At 38.1% G+C, this 18594-nt stretch overlaps 1 protein-coding gene across 23 annotated transcripts in view; it reads left to right on the forward strand.

Moving 5' to 3' along the window:
- rbfox3a (RNA binding fox-1 homolog 3a) overlaps positions 1–18594 on the forward strand; it is a 1527015-nt gene that overhangs the window by 1418535 nt on the left and 89886 nt on the right. For all 23 annotated transcript variants that reach the window (XM_072558494.1, XM_072558496.1, XM_072558499.1 and 20 more), the window contains 2 exons: positions 7788–7841; positions 13951–14043. In XM_072558494.1, coding sequence (XP_072414595.1) covers positions 7788–7841; positions 13951–14043 — 147 coding nt within the window. The remainder of the gene's footprint in view (positions 1–7787; positions 7842–13950; positions 14044–18594) is intronic.

Raw genomic sequence — 18594 nt, forward strand, 5'->3', positions numbered from 1 at the left:
GACTCTTTGATATCTTCAAGAGGGAGCTAAACCCATTCCCAAAATGGGGCAACAGTCATTACAATTAACACATGGATCCAGGTAATCCTTGGACTGAGTGGACTAGAAAGGAATTTTTGAGAGTATTGTTTATCTTATTGAGCTGGTGTTTTTTTCAATTTTACTGCACCACTCAGGCAAGTCTGTGATTATGGGGGTCAGGAATCAGGATGCTTCAGCTGTCATGTGTGGAGTCAACATTAAGAGTCCAGCAAGTTTTGCGTCTTTACAGCTGCATAATAGAAGGAAAAATGCTGTCCCTAAAGGTTTTTGATGATACTATTTGCTTGATCTTTTCTTTTGGATTCTACACAAGTGATACTTTAAACTCAGACAATATAGATGAGAATTTATCCCACTCCACCCCCATAACCCAGTCCCTGCTTCCTTGCACTTAATAGTACCCTCTGTGTTAAAGCTACATTATAAATGGGGCAGCATGGTGGCTCAGTGGTTAGCACTGCTGCCTCACAACATCAGGGACCTGGATTCAACAGTCCAAACTCCGACAGTCCAAAGATGAGCAGGTCAGGTGAATTGGTCATGCTAAATTGCCCATAGCATTAGGTGCATTAATCAGAGGGAAATGGGTCTAGATGGGTTACTCTTCAGAGGGTCGGTGTGGAGGTGTTGGCTCAAATGGCCTGTTTCCACACAGTAGGGAATCTAATATAATCTCAATGTAAAACCTAGCAGTCACATTGGCTACTATGATTACTAATTTACACTCAGATAAAATAGACCTGTGGGTGCTCGGCCTGCAATGGATCTGAAAAGATTGAGCTTTAATAAAATGGCCACGCCAACCTCATACTCAGGAAGCATTCCTTTCTAGTTAACATGGATGTTTTAAGTGGTCCAGTTTTTGTTAATGTTAACTATCTTGCTTAAATGGTCTGCAAGTTGGTTTTGATGCTAGCAATTGTTTAAAAAGTGATGCTAAGAATGTCTCTGCATCTGTCAACTCTCTTCAATGTTCTGATGTGTCAACTAAGCACTTTGAATCCACTATTTCTCCAGTAGAAAATAGAATTCATGGACTTTTTAACAGCAATTAAAATGAGAGTTTTGTATTAATTAGCCCTTTATGATAAAAGCCTCTATTATATCCTGTCAGAAAAGGGAGCGAGATTGTAATGTGTATCTCAACTTGTCCCTGAGGGTTCATTAAGATTTGAAACACAATGCGGTAATTGTATAGAAAAAAATGATGCCCTCAAAAATAATACTAAAAGGCAAGAGAGGAAAGTTATTGATATTACAAAGAACAAAGACAAATGGATTTCAACAAAAGAAACCTCCTCTGCTCATTCCGAGTCCTTCAAATTGGATCAATGCATTTTATGTTTACAGAGATCCATTTCCTTTGTATTGCTCAAAGATGACTATAACTTGGATTGTTTGATGGAGGAATCGCAATATCTTATTCAAGATCTTGTGTATTTGGACACATTTTGTGCACAATTGTTCCTCTTCATGTATTAATCCCCCTGTTACCATTTCCTTTGCATGAGAAATTGCCTTTGCAAAAATGTGTAAGAGGAATTATCAACATAAATTATTATTGGAACATATTAATGAACTAATGAAAATGCATTTTGAATGATTTTTGAAAAAATTGAATACCCCTTTTCTGGTTCACGACTGAGATCTATAAAACCTGGCGTTATATCCAATGCAATATCAATAAATCTGTCAGATTTTCTCAACTGATTCTCTGCACCAATGACAATACCAAAGTATGCCACCATTTTTGTGCCTGGAATGGGTGCCATAGAAGCCTGAGTATCAGCATTGAGCCTCATCTGTAGATTTTGGTTGAACTACAAGCATTGACTGTTCCCTCACAGGCACCTCTCCCAATGGAAAAAAACCGGGTTGCAGTCACATGCCTTCTTGGTGAATCCAAGAGGTTGTGTGATATGGAGATGGGTGAATGTTGGATGTTGGGGCATAGCAGGCTGCACGAGGGAGAGGATGGTGAAGGGATTTGCTGCAGTAGGTGACTGCAGTACATACGAACATATGAAGTAGGGACTGAAGCAGACTGTTTGACCCCTCAGGCCTGGAGCACCATTCAGTAAGATAATTGCTGATCTGTTTGTATTTCAATCTGCACCTTCCCACCTACTCCCAATTAATTTTGACTCCCTTACCTAAGGAGAATCAGACTTCCTCCCCTTTGAAAGTTTTCAATGGCCCCACCTCCATCGCCTTCTGAGGCAGAGTTCCAAAATCACACAACCCTGTGAGGAAACCATGAATGGAGCAGGGCCAAGCTGCCCCAGTCCTCTGATGAACAGTTTGTGAAACGGGTCCTTTGGCAGGCATTAGGCTTGAGGTTTCTGAAAAACTGGTTCACTGAATTTAGCAGTGGGGTCAACGCTTGGGAAAATTGGACATCGATCATCCACTATTAAATTGCATCTGTTTTATGTCTGATAAATTAACGCAACACAATTTTTGCATAGCAATTTTTAGCCACAGTCAGTCCCTAATAAATCAATAATTGGACAAATCTAGCTTCAACCACGCAATTTCATAACACAGCCACAGGAATCTTTATTTGCAGGTTTGGAGCAATCTTGCATCTTATCAAATGAAATGATAAAAAGAGCAAATAGAATTGAGTACAAAAGTAGAACTGGATGCCATGGCTGTTTAGAGAGCAACCGTTTACCTGCCAAAATTGTATTCACTTATCAGAAATAGTTATTGAATCCTGTAAGCCTTAAATAACAATTTGAACAGTGTGAAAACCCCAATAGAAAACAGGAGAATTCTGTTCGCTATCAGAATATTACAAATTACAGATACAATCTTGTGGCTCTCTTCCGTTCCCTAATTTGTTTTCTAATCAGAATTAATCATTTGCAGAAAGTCATTTGTGGAGAATCTGATGAAGGTGTTTGGAGTTAGAAAACTAAACAAGTATCCTATAATGAAAATTCACTCACGAATTCTAAGTGGGAATATTTCTGCTGTACTTTCAAGATTTATTCATGATGAAATATTAAACACTCTTACCTTAGCTTAAACTTAATGCAATATAATGGGAAATTAACCTAAAAACACAGGAACAGCTTTGGAAGCTATAAAATGTGGATAAAATACATGCACTGAAAATTAATTTACAGATAAAAAAATTCAGTCATTAGGTATAAATGCTAAGGATATAACAAAATAAATTGTGGTTTCAATCAATATTCATGGAAATGTTCACATATGACCGTGTTAATGTTTGTTTAATGAGAATACCTGGATAAGACACCATGCTAGAAATCTTGACTGCAGATTATTATTATGTATTTGGCTTTTTTTCTCCAAAATGTAATATGCAGGGACATTGCAGAATAACGGAATCAATTTTTAACCATTGGTAGGTACAAACAAAGGACTGCGAAGGCTGGGTGCAGAATTGCCGAAGGAAGGCTAGATTCAGAAATATCTCTTATTCAAAAGACAACGGGTGTGAAATTGGATAGACCTTGTGAAACAGGGCACAATTAACCCCATCCCAAAATGCAGGCAGTGCACTATCTGTGTTTCAGTGTCCAGCTGGTGCTAACCATTCCATTGTTTGACTGGATGCCTGAACAGAGAACAGATAATGTCAAAGGCGATCACTGGTTAAAATCAGCTTCTACTAGTTCAAACTAGCCCTCCTCTGTTGAAGGAGAAATGCATTGCAGCTGGAACTGGAGGTCTTTATGATCAGAGTCTGACCTAGGAAAGACCGAACAATGACACAACATGGGAGAGTGCAGAAGACTTTCTGGGCACAGATCTGGGGGCATTGGTGGAGAAGATGCAAAGGAGGAGAGCTACCCTGTATCCAAAAGCAGCCGGGAGATCCACCAGAAGCAGTGGAAGCAGATAACTATAAAATTCAATGCCAGGAATCCAGTGCCACAAGGATTTAGTTCGTTGTCAAGATCAGTCAATGCACCACTAACCTAGGAAATTAGTGCATTCACCAGCTCCCGTCACTCACCAACCAACAGCTTTGTGAATCGGGCCTCATTCCTGATGTATGCTCCAACATACGGTCTTGTACATAGTACAACTATCAGCCTTATATCCGCATCTCAAAAGATCGCATACATTGCCAGCTATTCAGCTACAACAGCCAAAACAGACAGTGTAACACACTAACAAATTTTCCTATCTTTCACCATTGTATTATTGGCACTCCACCCGGGTTACATTGCCTGTTAGCTAACTAGATGAGTCTCCTGCCATCTTGCAGAAGTGGTAGAGTTACAGGTGGGCTGCCTAGCCTGTAGCTATTACAAGTCATTCTGCAAGACCATCTGAAGTCTCTTGCACTTTGACTGAAGTCAAAAGCATTGCACCAAACATGCTGTACTCACTGGTGTAACACCATACAGGAGAACTAACACAGGCAAAATTACACTGTGACAGCCACTAAAGGGAACACATAAGGGTAATTTATTGGTGCTACAAAGCTATTATTGATGAATTTGGTTTGGAATGTTTTTGAGTTAGCTGTTAGTTTTACAATGTATTCAAAATGGCACCATGGTTAGCAATAAAGGGAAGGGAAAGTGTGGGGTTTTCAATGAATGAGGAATTTGGATTGTAATTACTGACATTAATATGAGTTCTCCATGACAAACTTGGCCTGAAAATTGATATGTTAGTGGCCCAGTCTCTTCCTTCTGCTCCTCCATCCTCCAAAAGTTGGTCCCTGTTAATTCTTCATTCTCCATGCCATGTGGTATCCTAGGGTGTGCCCATGTCTGGGAGAAGCTGGTTTTTGTGGAACCATTGAAGTCAGCAAAAACTCTGAATGCACTATTTCAGCACTTCCAGTAAATGTAGGTAAATTTAATACAAAAAATAGACAAAGCAGCAAATACTTATAGAATTAAAGCAACATCTAGAAAAAAAATCAACCAGCAATTGAGTTGTAGGTACAGGCAGAGTTGTAGGTAGGCAGGCCCTGGGTTGCGAAAACGTTCTGTTCTGGAGTCCACTCACAAATCAATTTATCGCTTGTCGAAGCACAATGCAGGACAATGGGAAGTAGCCATTTGTAAGTACAGGAAAGATACATATGTCAGGTCTTTAAAAATTAAAACCATACATGGGACCGCATTCATAAGTATAAGCATTTGTAAGTCAGACATGTATCAATGGGGGACCCCACACCTCCATAGTTGATGGTCTTTTTCAATAATGCTGGTGGGATCCTTGATTGCAACTGAATGTGTGATCAGCAATGCAAGGTGAAGGGAGGGCATTAGCTGAAGAATCGAACTGAAAAGTGGCATGGCTAATGACAAAACCAGCATTGTACACCGATTGAAGCCTTAATTAAATGGCATCCAGTATGATTCACCCTAAAACTGCATGAGAGCTAAGGACACCATTATTGCCACAAAATGAAACCTATAGTATCCAAATAAATTCAAACTGTGACCAATTCAACTTCTGTACCCTTACATTAGAATTACCCAGGGACTATAAACACTCAGTCCAGTATTGACACTTAATTGAAGCTACTTAGATTGTTAAGTTAAACTGATCCCACAGAAGCAGGATCCTCAGCTTGCCCTTAAGGAAGACTGTCAGAGTAGAGTTATTTTGAGATCATCAGCCCTCAAAGGGGCACCAACATTGCCATTTCTTTACTGTGATTATCACACCTGAGATATTTTCCCCAATGGGCAATTAGCTTGCATAAATGTGTAAATCTATACCTGCTATTTTACATCATTTTATTTTACTATAATATAAGCAAGAGTCACGATATTTTTGCAACGTGCTGAACAACAAAACTCAGGGCATGCAGATCACTTTGATAGCTGCAAATAGACATGAAGATTATTTCCTTCAAATCTGCATCTCTCAAGTTCATTATTTCAGGTACACATTCTACCTGTTGTTCTTATTGTTGAATCTCTTTTTTTGTGCATTCCTTTCCCAATGTAATATGAGGCATATTCACAAAAACAAGGCTTATACAGTAGTAGATTTATGAATTATAGGTCTGCATGGAGAAAGGTGGTTTTAGGCATAAACATATATGAATATCAAATTCGTTCTGCTAATGTGAAATCATTTGCTTATTTGCAGTTTGCTGCAACTCTATATTATTTTCCTTGGACTGCTATTGGAATAGCGTTGCAGCTTAAACCCAAACCCACATTATAATAGACAGAAAATCAGGCTGCTAAGTGATTATATTTTGGTTGTGTTTCAATTGCAAACATTAACTTATGAACTTTCAACTCCTGAAGTGAGGTATGTAGTGGGTAAAGGAGCAGGAGGAAGATAGAGTATGTATCTAGAACAAATGAAGTGGTGGTTACCTTCTGTTATGTCCCGTATATGCTTGAAGCTGATTTTCCTTCTTTGAAGGTGATTGAATATCACTCAATACCTTTTGGCCACAAGCCAGTGAATTAGGGCAATAAAAATATTCCTCTGAACCTTTTAGTGATTTGTTTTTCAATCGGGTGAGTAATTTCAGTGATGTTCTGGTGCTTCCTCAAGTTTAAACAATGTGTACAGCCAGGCAAATATTTGAACATATTCACTTCATGGATTTAAACTTCTTAATTCTGGTGCAAATAAAAATCTCGTGTAATAATCCTCACTTTTACTTTGGTGTAAGGGCATAAACTTAGATATGCATTCTTAACAATGGGCCAAATTTTATGAGGACCAGCAAACTTGTGCAGATTACCACTCTATCCCTCCTATTTTACAAAAGGAGAAAGATCCACATTTTTTCTTTGGAGTTTGATGGGGAGGTGGATCCTAGGGGGAAGGCGGCCTGGGCCTAGGGGAGGAGAGAGAGAGAAGAGAGGTATGTAGTGGGTAAAGGGGCATCAGAGCGGGAGGAAGATAGAGTGTGTATCTAGAACAAATGAAGTGGTGGTTACCTTCTGAGAGCAGGGGCAGAGTCCAGAGGGGGTGAAAGTGGGTCTGGAGCGACAGAAGAGATGTCAGGTACAGGTGGTGTCAGATCACGGTCTGGAGGCTGTAAATAGTCTGGACGAGGTTTAGCTGGGGCTGTAAAAGTTAAGTATGGTATTGGTTGAATAGATACACGAGGTATTTGATCATCTAGCTTTTCCTGAGTAAACATTGACCTAACTTCATTAGAAAGCCTGAATTCTCTAACTTAAATGGAGACCTTTGGAGGGTTCCAGGTCTGGTGGAATTGCCCAATGATTTCCCAAGTAATTGTTATGGAGTCTGCTGCAATGGGGGTTCCACATTGTCCCGAAGTGTAACTCCTATCTCGACTTGAATAACGACTGTACGTCCATCAGAATGTTGGGGCCAATAAAATCAAAAGTGATTATCAAAGCTAAAGATTGCCTTTTATATCTGTTTGTGATGTTTGCTTCAATGGTTTTAACCTGAAAATTCAAACATAATTTCATATAATTTTATTAGGGATAAATTTACAACTAGTCAAATTGCACAGCACCTTCTGTGAGAAAGTTAGATTTGTGTCACAGAGATAATCCTTGTATGAAGAAGAATTAACTGAATACTGTGTGCTATAATTAAATTTGGAAGAGGAAACCTTCATTGCAAATGCATTTGTGTTCCAATTCCTTCCAACAGTTCTAAGTTCTGCATCACAAGTATCTATATCTTTGTAAGGAGGCAAGAGAGCTTTCAGCTTTCAGATTGTTTCTGAAGTCTGTATGTGGTTAATCTAAGTATAATAATTCTAATGAATGTCTCTCTTGTTTCTTTTTCAGCAATTTGGAAAAATTTTAGACGTTGAAATAATTTTTAATGAGCGGGGATCTAAGGTAAGCAAGACATTCCAAACCTGTTTGCTTTATCTTTTAAAGTAGTATTTCAGTAGATTTAACAGAGATATTGTGGATATTTTATGTGGTATGTTAATGTACTAAGTAGGGTTATTAGACACAACTCATAGGTTATTGTATGAAGCACATTCTTAATGCTGAACAGTTTTCTCGATTAGAAACAGATACATACTTATGTGGCTTCAGTAAATTTTCAGTTCAGAATAATCACAAATTCCCCAAGCATCATGATGAGATAGATTAACCAATGGCCTCAAATAGCAAGACACAGAGGTACACACAACTTTAAATTTGTCAATGAATTCTGTGCTCCATTATTACAATCTGCTGAATATTTTAGTAATAAATTCTGATGTGAAAGCTGATTTCTATGAGTGACTGAATTGGATGGTGAAAAGAAACTCAATCAATGTTTAGAGCTGAAATCACAAAATTGCTGAAGCACTCCAGGTGAATGGCTGTGTACTGATACTAACAGCTCAATTGCACAATCAGATTTTGGGGCAGCTAGTTTACCAGGACTCATGTAAAACAAATATAGCATTACATTTGCTCTCCGGTATTTGCCTTTAACAAGGGTGTAGATTATGTCAGTGAACTGGTTCATGTGGAAAAGAAACTGAAAATAGTGAAGATTAGACTGAGCATCAGTTTTCAGTGTGTGCTATTGATGGGTGCTCTTATTGTTTCTTGGAAAGGCAGTTTTCGGTGGTTTTGTGATATCACATTTATCAGTCATGTTAATAAAATTGAGACATGTGGAAAATGCCTAACCCTAAGGCACAAAATGAGTGTGATAATATTCTAATTAAGTATTCTGATAGACTGATTTCAGAGAATTGAATATCTTAATATTTGAATACTTTTCAGAGACTAAAGAGTGGTCTGTTGTCCTGAAAGAGTTGTGGGGTGAAACAGCAAGTTTAAAAGAGATAATGTGTGAAAAAGCAGGATTAGACGATTAATGTGTGAAGCAGCAGGGTTAGAGGATTAATGAGTGAAACAGCGGGTTAGAGGATTAATGCATTAAACAACAGGTTTAAAAGATTAGTGTGTGAAATGGTAGGTTTAACAGGTCAGCATTTGAAACAGAAGGTTTTCTGGGTTAATATGCAAAAGGGTAGTTTTAGAGGATTAAAAGTGCAAAACATTCCGGCAGGTGGGAGCTGGACACGGTGTTTGCATGATCATTAGACCAACTTCAGACTAACACAAGTAGTAGGGACAAGAGAAATGGAGAGGCTGGGTCATAACAAAATAAGTGCTATTGATCTACCATCCAGTTGCCACCTCACTGTTGGAGAGGGGTACAGCATTATAAGGAAAATGCCTGCTTGAGGTTAAACATTTCTATATTAGCACTGTTTACTATTAATTCTAGAAAAACAGTAACTATTAGTATTTTCACTGCTAAATCCAATTTTCCAAATCCTAGTCACAGGTTTATTCTACCTCTGGGATCAGAAAGTTGAATTTTGTGGTCTGCGTACTGGAAACAATGACTGTTATGGCTGTTATCTCCACAACATTAAATTATTTATCCAAATAATATTTCTACATTACCACTATTGCAACACTACTATAACTTCTTCAGTTATTAGTATATATCTACAACTAACTTCTAATACATTCCTTTCTCTACAACAACTGTTATTGCCAATATTTTGACATTTCCATGACATCATTACCGTGAAACGCTTTGACCAGCAGGACAGGACTCTTGCCAAATGTCCCTCAATATGTGTCTTAATTTTCTCATTGTATTGTTATCAGTTCTAAAACAATATTGCCAAATATCTGAGGAACCAACTTTCAATTTTAACAATGAGGCATGTATAATAAAGCCCAAACATCTGTACGCTTCAGAGCCAGTCCATTTTGTGAAGAGGAAATAAAGGCTATGCCATGTGATTGAACAACTTTTAGCCATTCATATACTTGAGATAATGACTGGTAAATGACAACTTTAATTAAAAATACCCTCAATTTATAGTTGCATCAATGTTGTGCTAATTGATTACAATTAACTATAAATTATTCTATAGATATTCCAAAGTCAATCTGAACATTTGCAAATGTCGGCTATATCTTCTGCCAATCATGGTGCATTATGTTATCTAGTGAAGAATTGGAAGTATGGTAGTTTTGTTCACTGAGTGTCACTTTCCCATATGTTTGAAAAGATCCATATGTTCTTTATCAACCCACATCTATTCTAAGACATAGAGTAATTTGGAATAAATGACAGCATGTCGTTAATGTATCTTAGATGAGCATAAGGTGACTTTGTGTCTGCTGCGGATATCCTTCCACAGTATTTGAAAGTAACCACTTTAGCTGACATGCTGAAGTGTTTGTTTTAAGACCAATGTTTAAAGACAACTTCTCAGAATAGTTTCAAAATACAGGAGGTATGTAACCTGTAGCTAAATAAGGTACTGTTAATTTGCTTCCTACTTGTTGTACAACTAATGTTTTGAACATTCAATGTAGCAGTTGTACCAACTTGTAAGGACAGCAAGATGGACAGAAAACAGGGGTTTAAAATGTGATCAATTGATATTTTTCGATATAGCTTTGTGAATGCACTGTTGCAATCCTCCGATAGACCACCAATTTCCCTGTATAATGTTAACACTTCCTCAGATCTACCACTACATTTCCCTTACCCTGCAGAAAGAAAATTAGTTTTTTTTTTAAATCTGTTAAATCATTTGCAATTCCTTGAACTATTTATAATTTTTATAATTTTTCTTTTAAACATATTTAATAACATGATACAAAACTTAATTTTCATTTTCATATTGAACTAAGTGACATCAAAATATCTTTCTGGGGAAAATTAATTCCTTTGTAAACTCTTAATTTTCGCATTGGTGCAAAAGCAGCAAGCCATGCCACTTTGCACTAGAAGATGATAATCAGACATTTAAGGTTAAAGCTGTATAACTAAATTAACATTGTAAAAGATGGATGTAGATCTAGATGTATTTTCAAAGTAAAAAAAGGTTTGAAATGTGGTTGAAGGCTGCCCCAGTATTTGAAGGGTTAAAGTTGTTTAAGCAATTTATTTTGCAAAAGAATACAGACCCCTTTAATCTCATAAGATGCAAATGTTATAATTTGTGGAATGAATGATTATTGAAAGATATTAGCAAAGCCTAATTTCAGGAAAATCTAAGGTGCTGTTTGTTTTCTCTTCTCCCTATCGAGTGATGTAAGCCCTATAAAATGTTCTGTGTATTCTTTGTCTGTCAAAAGACTTGGAATCACCTTGAGACTTGAAAATGTACAGTAGCTCTTGGCTACTAGAAGTCATAATTTGTCTACTACATTTCAATTCATTGGACTGATTGTTTTCACATGTGCAGAAATTCTTCTGATGTCGAAAGAGGTCATCTGACCTCTCATGTTATATGAGTCATAGCAAACAGGTTCTTCTTACTCTGTAAGGAATGGCATGCAGGATACTGTTGCTATAACTACCAAATTTAAAATCCTGACATGTCAAATTTATATAATGTTGATGTTATAGCTTTATGAGCCAAAAAAACCCAAAAATAATGATCAGGCAAGTTTGTAATCAGGTGCACGAGAGTATAATACATTTTAACAGATAATTCCATTTGTTAAGTGGATCAAGCTGAATAGCTCCTTCTTTATGAAAGAAAAGTGCTATCCTTGAGTCTCAATCCTTCAGTAATTATGGCAGAACAATTCCTGTCCAAACACCAGCATTACTTGACCCACATCTGTGGATAATGCTGAATTGTTCCATCATATTTTCTCATTTCACTATTCTATAAGCTGTGTTCTATTGATGTGTAGCAATCATCCAACTCTGATCAATTGTGTTTAAAATACCAAAAGACTCTACAGGCTCAATGGCACAGATGCCATGATCTGATTGAACTTCTTTATAGTCCTGATTCCAATCCATTATTTTCAACAGCACTCGTCAGAGGAAATGTCCTTAAATACTTGAAAAGCAGCAAGTTGTGATCCTAGAGTAAGGGTTCTAACTCCTGCCTTAATAACTACCAACTATTACCTGTTCTATCAATAAATGGAAACTCATGAAAGCTACAGGAAATAAAAGTCGCTTCATGTTCAGTGGTTCAGCCATCACAAACTACTGTATCAACAGTAATTTGCAGTAATACAGGATGAATGTTTTAATCACTGAAAATGAAGCAATTCTCCCTATTTGCAATGCCAAGTGAAAACATCAGCCCTTCCCATTTTTAGGATCTTTTAAAACATCAAGATATCCAGAAGACGAGATGTCATGTCCTGAACTAAATATTTTACTTTCCAATTAGACGCCAGTTCCAAGTTCACTTGTCTTTGTATTGTATTGACTTCACAGAGTCTTTGTCAAAAACGTATTTGGCAACATCCTGTTTCCTGCCTTCAGCACAGACTTGACACAGATAATAACAAACCATATCAGCCTTTTTCTTGGTGATGCCAGTAAACATAAGGTAGCCAATTATATAGATGAAATGTTAGCAGCAACCAAATCAGTCAGGTGGGATGGCCAAATGACATAATACCTTCAATGGTAAGGAGACCAATCAATAACTCTGTTGAAAATGATTGTCATCTTCGCAACCTTTCTCTCCTCTACAGTTTTAAAACTTTTAAAACTTCAGTTTTTTGACCTGGTAATCATATTTGACCTACACCAGGAAAAGCAAGTGGCAGTGCTGGGGAGGTGTGGAAAGATGCTGGCATAAAGTGAGACTCCTCAAGAATACATGGATTTCCTTTTCACTGTTGGAATTCTTTGAGAACTGAAAAGCGAATATCTACTCTAGTCATCCAATATTGTAGTTGTGTTTAGCTGACTGCACATAATTTATGTCTAGATCCACACAGACTAGTGGTCTCAATAATAATATCCACTTCAACGCCAGACTCCCAACAACTGTGGAGATTTGTCAACAGCTGTCAGTTTTCAACAAGATTATGACACGAGTAATACCACAATTGTTTGTGTTGAAACTAAAGCTCTATATTTTTGTCAAAAACACATGACACTGTACAGTTGCACACACAAGACCAGCAAGTAGGCTTTACACACTGTTTGAGGCATTATCTGCTAGACAGTGTCATCACTCAGAACTTTCCTTTAGCTCATGCATAAAATTAAAATTACTTGCTGCACTAGGGTTGTTGAATGTGCATTAAAGAATGGGAGGCAAGTAGCATACCTGTTTACATCCAGTACAACCACTACAAGATAAATCAAAACCTAACATATTTGTGTTTATGTTTGACCATGGCTATTGTCATATATGATGTAGCGTGGATTAAAAACTATAAAACATGTTACAACTATTCTTTGTTAAGACCTTTCGACATCTAATGACCTTTTATTATGTTCACTGCAAAATAAGCATCAGTATGATTATTCAGGACGAACTAACTTGCAGCATTGTTGCTACATTTTGCCTAATTTTATAAAGTCACAATTAAAGGAAAGGAGCTGGTATCAGGAACTATCAGATCAATTTTGAAACTGGAGCATTATGTTTGTCCTCCTTCCATCAAATATCCAAAACATTGTATATTAGCACAAAACAAAAACTGTAAATTATTTTCATACATTTACAATTTATCATACTAGTTTTTTGTTCCAAAAACAGAGTAAAAAGGAACCTCACTGGGAATAGCTTGAACTTTAAGAAATTAAAGTGGTCTCACCGAGGTTAGTCCCTTCTAGTTGCCAATGTTCCCTACTTTACGTAGCCACACAATCATTGGAAATGGACCATTTTGTTTATCCAATTTTATTGGTGGTAGACTTTCAAGATTCAGGGTCCGAGCAAGCATATGTTAGCTATCCCATTATCATAACAGAAATGTAAATAATCTACTTATGTGTTTTCAATAGCAACAATATCTTTTCCTCTCAGCATACTTTCCATTTCACATTCTTGGGTCTATTTGCTCTGTGGCCTCATAGAATGACTTTGCTACCTTGATGTTCCAGCTGGTATACTGAAACATTTCAGAAGACTGTCTTATTCCCTGTATAATCATATGCATGTCTCTCTTTTCCTTTTCTCTTACCTGCATGCAGGGATTTGGTTTCGTAACTTTTGAAACCAGTGCTGACGCGGACAGGGCACGGGAGAAATTAAATGGAACAATCGTAGAAGGTCGTAAAATAGAGGTGCAGGTCCAATTCTTTTTCTTTTCCCTACTTTAAATGTCTACTTCATCATTTTCTATTGATTAGTCTGTGTGCTTTTTCCATTTCCTTCCTTCCACCCTTCCATACTGAAGTATATTCCCTTGAACAGATGCCTCCATTTTGCAAAGGAATCACAATGCTATGTTTTGGTGCTCCTCATTGGTCTTGACTGGTGTAGTATTTAAGGTCAACATTGTGTAAAACTCTATAGCTGATAAGTCACATTGCCAATTAAATCCATTCAATAGCTAAGTAAAATGATTTTAATTGTATAAGAGCACTTATTTCCCCCAAGGAATTGTGCTTATTCTTGAGATTGAAGCTCAGGAAATATGAAAATTCTAAGGATAAAGTTTCACTCAGTTTTGGCATTTGATGCTCATAAGGAGGGTATCAAGGTCAAGAAGAAGAACAATATGTTTTATGAAAATAGGGCACAGGCGTTTTGTGCTTTTCTCATAGGTGATGTTATTTCAGACATAATAATTAACATAATCTCACTCAATCTTCCTGTGTTGGGGACAGTTGATATGCCCGGTGCCTTGTTTTCTAAGCAAAAATGTAAGAGCAACTACCTCAGCCACCAACATTACTGAGATAGAAAAGTGTTGGAGATATTTTAAAAGTTTTTAGTACAAAGAATATACTCTTGCATTGGTTCTGAACCATCTTTAGTTTGATGTTCTTTGTTACTCATTTCCATTAGTTTTGCATTCACTTTTAGGCTGATTAATAAACTCGAATATTAAATGAATCCCAGGGGAATTCATCTGCAAGGTTTGGCTAGAAGCATAAACGATAGAAATGTATTGGAGCTTTGGCTGTATCCTTTGCTGTCACACAGCACTCGGAGACTTCTGGAACAGTATACAAAAGTATTTTTGGCATTAATGATAGATTAGTACAATTGCTGAACTGAGACCAGTGCAATGTACTACATGAATCAAAAGTGGATCGGTATTGATAACAAGAAAGCTATACTTAATTACAGGACTATTGTAAGATTACAGTCAAAATGCTTTCTCTCTCGTGCTCTACTTTACAATAGACCAAGTTTGTGGTCAGCTGTGGATCAACAGTGTTCTCCTCTGACCCATAGAGAATTAGAGATCTCGGTGGCGTGGATTTCACCTTGCCTGGGGTTAATTTGATTCTGGCATCAAGTTAAGGAGATCTCCAGGCATTCAAAAACAATAATGGCATAATTAGGCTAAGTAGCTTATCACTCATAGACAACAAGCAAGAAGTAAAACGCATTGATTGTAAAACTTATAAACAGTGAATGATAGCAAAATATAGATTGGGATATACTCATCAGAAGTTGAAGTATCAAGTAATATTTTTATGTAAGAACACTGGATTTTTAACCAAAGTCAAAAACTTTAATATTACACAAACACAACATTAATTTTCCAAGGCCAGAGAGGTCACTCAGAATTAGTTTGGATTTAGAAATTGTTTAAAAATGAATTGCATCTCTTTGTCAAAGCAAATCTTTTTTGACAGCAATATCATAGTGTAAAAGGGCAATTTCTTGTTGGTTCAGGGATTTCAATGGATTACCATCTATGCACTCTTCAACAGCACACTGTGTGGAAGCACACAGAATCACTGGCTGCAACTTCTGGATTGCTGTGTTTAAATGTATGCATAGACACTGTTGAAATTGCTGTCAGTTTTGTAAGGCAATGGCAAAGAACATACCCAGGCTCATGCTCCATCTTTCTCCCTGTCATATACAACATGCTTCCTCATTTGCTCTCAACGCCAACTTCCCACACTGCTAACCTTGTATGGCATCTGTGCTGCCTATTCCTTTGTGTGGGACACCTCACCAGCTAGCCCCCACTTGCATCAGCATGCACATCTGTGGGTCCCACTTTCATCACCCTTAATGCCACCACTTGTCCAATTCCCAGGGAAGCAGCCCACAATAGGGCAAAAAGAGCCAAGATGGGTGGTTGGGTGCATGGCATTCAGCTCCTCACCCACTGTGAGGAAAGGATCCTGAGCCTGACCATCACGAGTGGCCAAATTATTGTATCTAAATCCCTGGACTGAATCGGAGAGTGTCCTTGACTTATTGAACCAGGACCCAACCTGGAACAAATAGTGTCTCCTTTGAGGACTACTGACAACCATGATAAGCTTCCAGGCTTTGCAATAAACAGCACAGCGAAACAGAAGGACCGTGAACCTGGTAGTTCTAGCTGAGAAGACAATGCACAATAAAGGCAAGAAAGGGAATGCTGTGAATATCCAGGTAGCCACAGGTTGAGTGAGAACCAAGACAGCTAAGCGAGCAGCCGTGAAATTTCAGTCTATGAGCTGAGTGCTTCTCCCAACATGCACCATGTCCTTGCAGCAGCATTGCAGTGACAGTTGCCAATATGGCCTGAAGTGCAGCATGTCAGTGCAGCAGACTGGTCCATGTGGATTGGAGATGTACCATGATGCAGATATGTTGGCAAGTGCCCAATGCCAACATTTATGGATATGGGATGCAGGAGGCTGGTGAAACGTGGCCTGATATATTAGTGCCAAGTGCCAAGATAGAGGTCTGGAGGTCAAAAGGGTGATGCTGGAGTCACCAGGTACAGCACAGCCTTTCATGTTGACGATTCTCAGTGTCTAGCTTCCTCACAGTGAATGATAGGAGAGTAGCTGCATATTAATAAAGCTGAGATCTACAGTTGATGAGGCTGACACTAAGCAAAAAGCCCCTTTAATAGGCAACTTGCTGAGCAAGAATCTCACCTCAGTGTTCAGAACTCTGTTGGAAAATGCAGCTAGTTGCTTCCTATGTCAAGAATGGCCTCGCTGGACTTCTCACCTGGATTGTCCCAGATTTCAGGCCATTGCCTAAGTTGTTCAAATCCCTGTAAGATTCTGCCCTTTTTGACAAAGCAGTCAACCCTCCAGTACTTCACTTACATGTTATTATAATCTTCAAGATTCATTCACTTCTTCTGGAACCAACCCAAAGACATGCAAAGGCTCTCAGGAATTTTCTTAAATTCTCCTCGGTCTTCCGGCTTTCTCACAGCACAGATTTGTGGACACCTTTTCATTAGTTGCTGGCTATGTGGTACAGCAACCTCTCCTTTAAATATCTCATGGCCGTCAGTTCCTCGGCTACTGTCCTGGTTGTGAGCAGCCTTCCAAACTAACTTTGCTAAATGCTTTCCAACATTCCAACAGGACCACTGTGGATTTTTTCTTCTAACTTAAAGCTAGGAAAATCTTCCAGCTCCTTGTCTCCTCTTAAATTCCAAACCTATCACAAATAATCTTTCATATTCTACACAGTGAACAGTGAAGGTACTATTTTCTCGGTGTAAATACAGACCTGACTAATGCTACTTTCCTTTGGTTCTCTCAATTCAATGAGCTGCAATCTGTACCAAATCAAATCTGCAGTTGTCTTCAATTTGAAATACCCAGATAAATTAAACATCATCGACAGTCCATTTCCATGACAACACCACATGCATTTGAATGTTCCCAAACAGAAATTAAAACTACTTATGTCTTACCTTCAACATAACTCTTTGATTCTGTAATCCATATGAATAATTTATATTTCTATTCAAGTTACGTGGATACAAATTGTGAGTAGATATTCACAACAATCTGTAATGGAGAGAGAAACCCTAGTTCACTGATGAGTGCTGAAGATCATGCCTGGAAACACATGAATGGTCCTAAAAATAAAGTGTTAGCCTGGTGAAGCTACAAGGCAAGATTCTTTGTGTATCAAACAGAATATGCAGCAAGTGATAGACAGAGCTAAGCAATTCCACAACTAACAGATTGGATTTAATCTCTACAGTCTTTCTGCATCCAGTCATGAATGGTGGTGAACAATTAAGGATCTTAGTGGAGGAGGATGCTCCAAAATTATCTGCAACCTCAATTATGTGAGACCCACAATTAATAATGCTGAAACATTTGCAACAACCTTCAAGCATCAGTGTCAAGTAAACAATTCACGTTGCCCTCCTCCCAAAGCCCCCAGCATCACAGATGCAAGTCTTCAGCCAATTCAATTCCCTTCACATGATATCACTAATCAGCTAAAGGCATTGGATTCTGCAAAGCTACAAACCTGGGATTACCATTAACTGGAAACTTAATGGGGTTGGTCACCAAAATTCAGTGGTAACAAGAGAATGTCAGAGGCTAGAAAAATATTGTGGCAGTGATACTGAGACCTGGCTCCAGAATTAGTCGTGACCCCAGCCAAGTTGCTCCAGTATGGATAAAACATGTATGTCCTCTACATAAAAGGCAGGAGAAATCCAACCTAGCCAGTTACCACCTCATTAATCTGCTCTCAGTCAACATGAAAGTGGTCATCAATAGTGCCATCAAGCAGCACTTGCTTAGCATTAACCTGTTCACTGATGCCTAGCTTAGGATCTGCAAGGGCCACTCAGCTTCTGACCTCATCACAGCCTGATTCAAGTATGGATCAATGAGCGGAACCTTGACACCAAGGCAGTATCAAGCAGCTCCAGCAAAGCTGGA

Source organism: Chiloscyllium punctatum, chromosome 39 (genome assembly GCF_047496795.1).
Source record: "Chiloscyllium punctatum isolate Juve2018m chromosome 39, sChiPun1.3, whole genome shotgun sequence".
Lineage (NCBI taxonomy): Eukaryota > Metazoa > Chordata > Chondrichthyes > Orectolobiformes > Hemiscylliidae > Chiloscyllium > Chiloscyllium punctatum.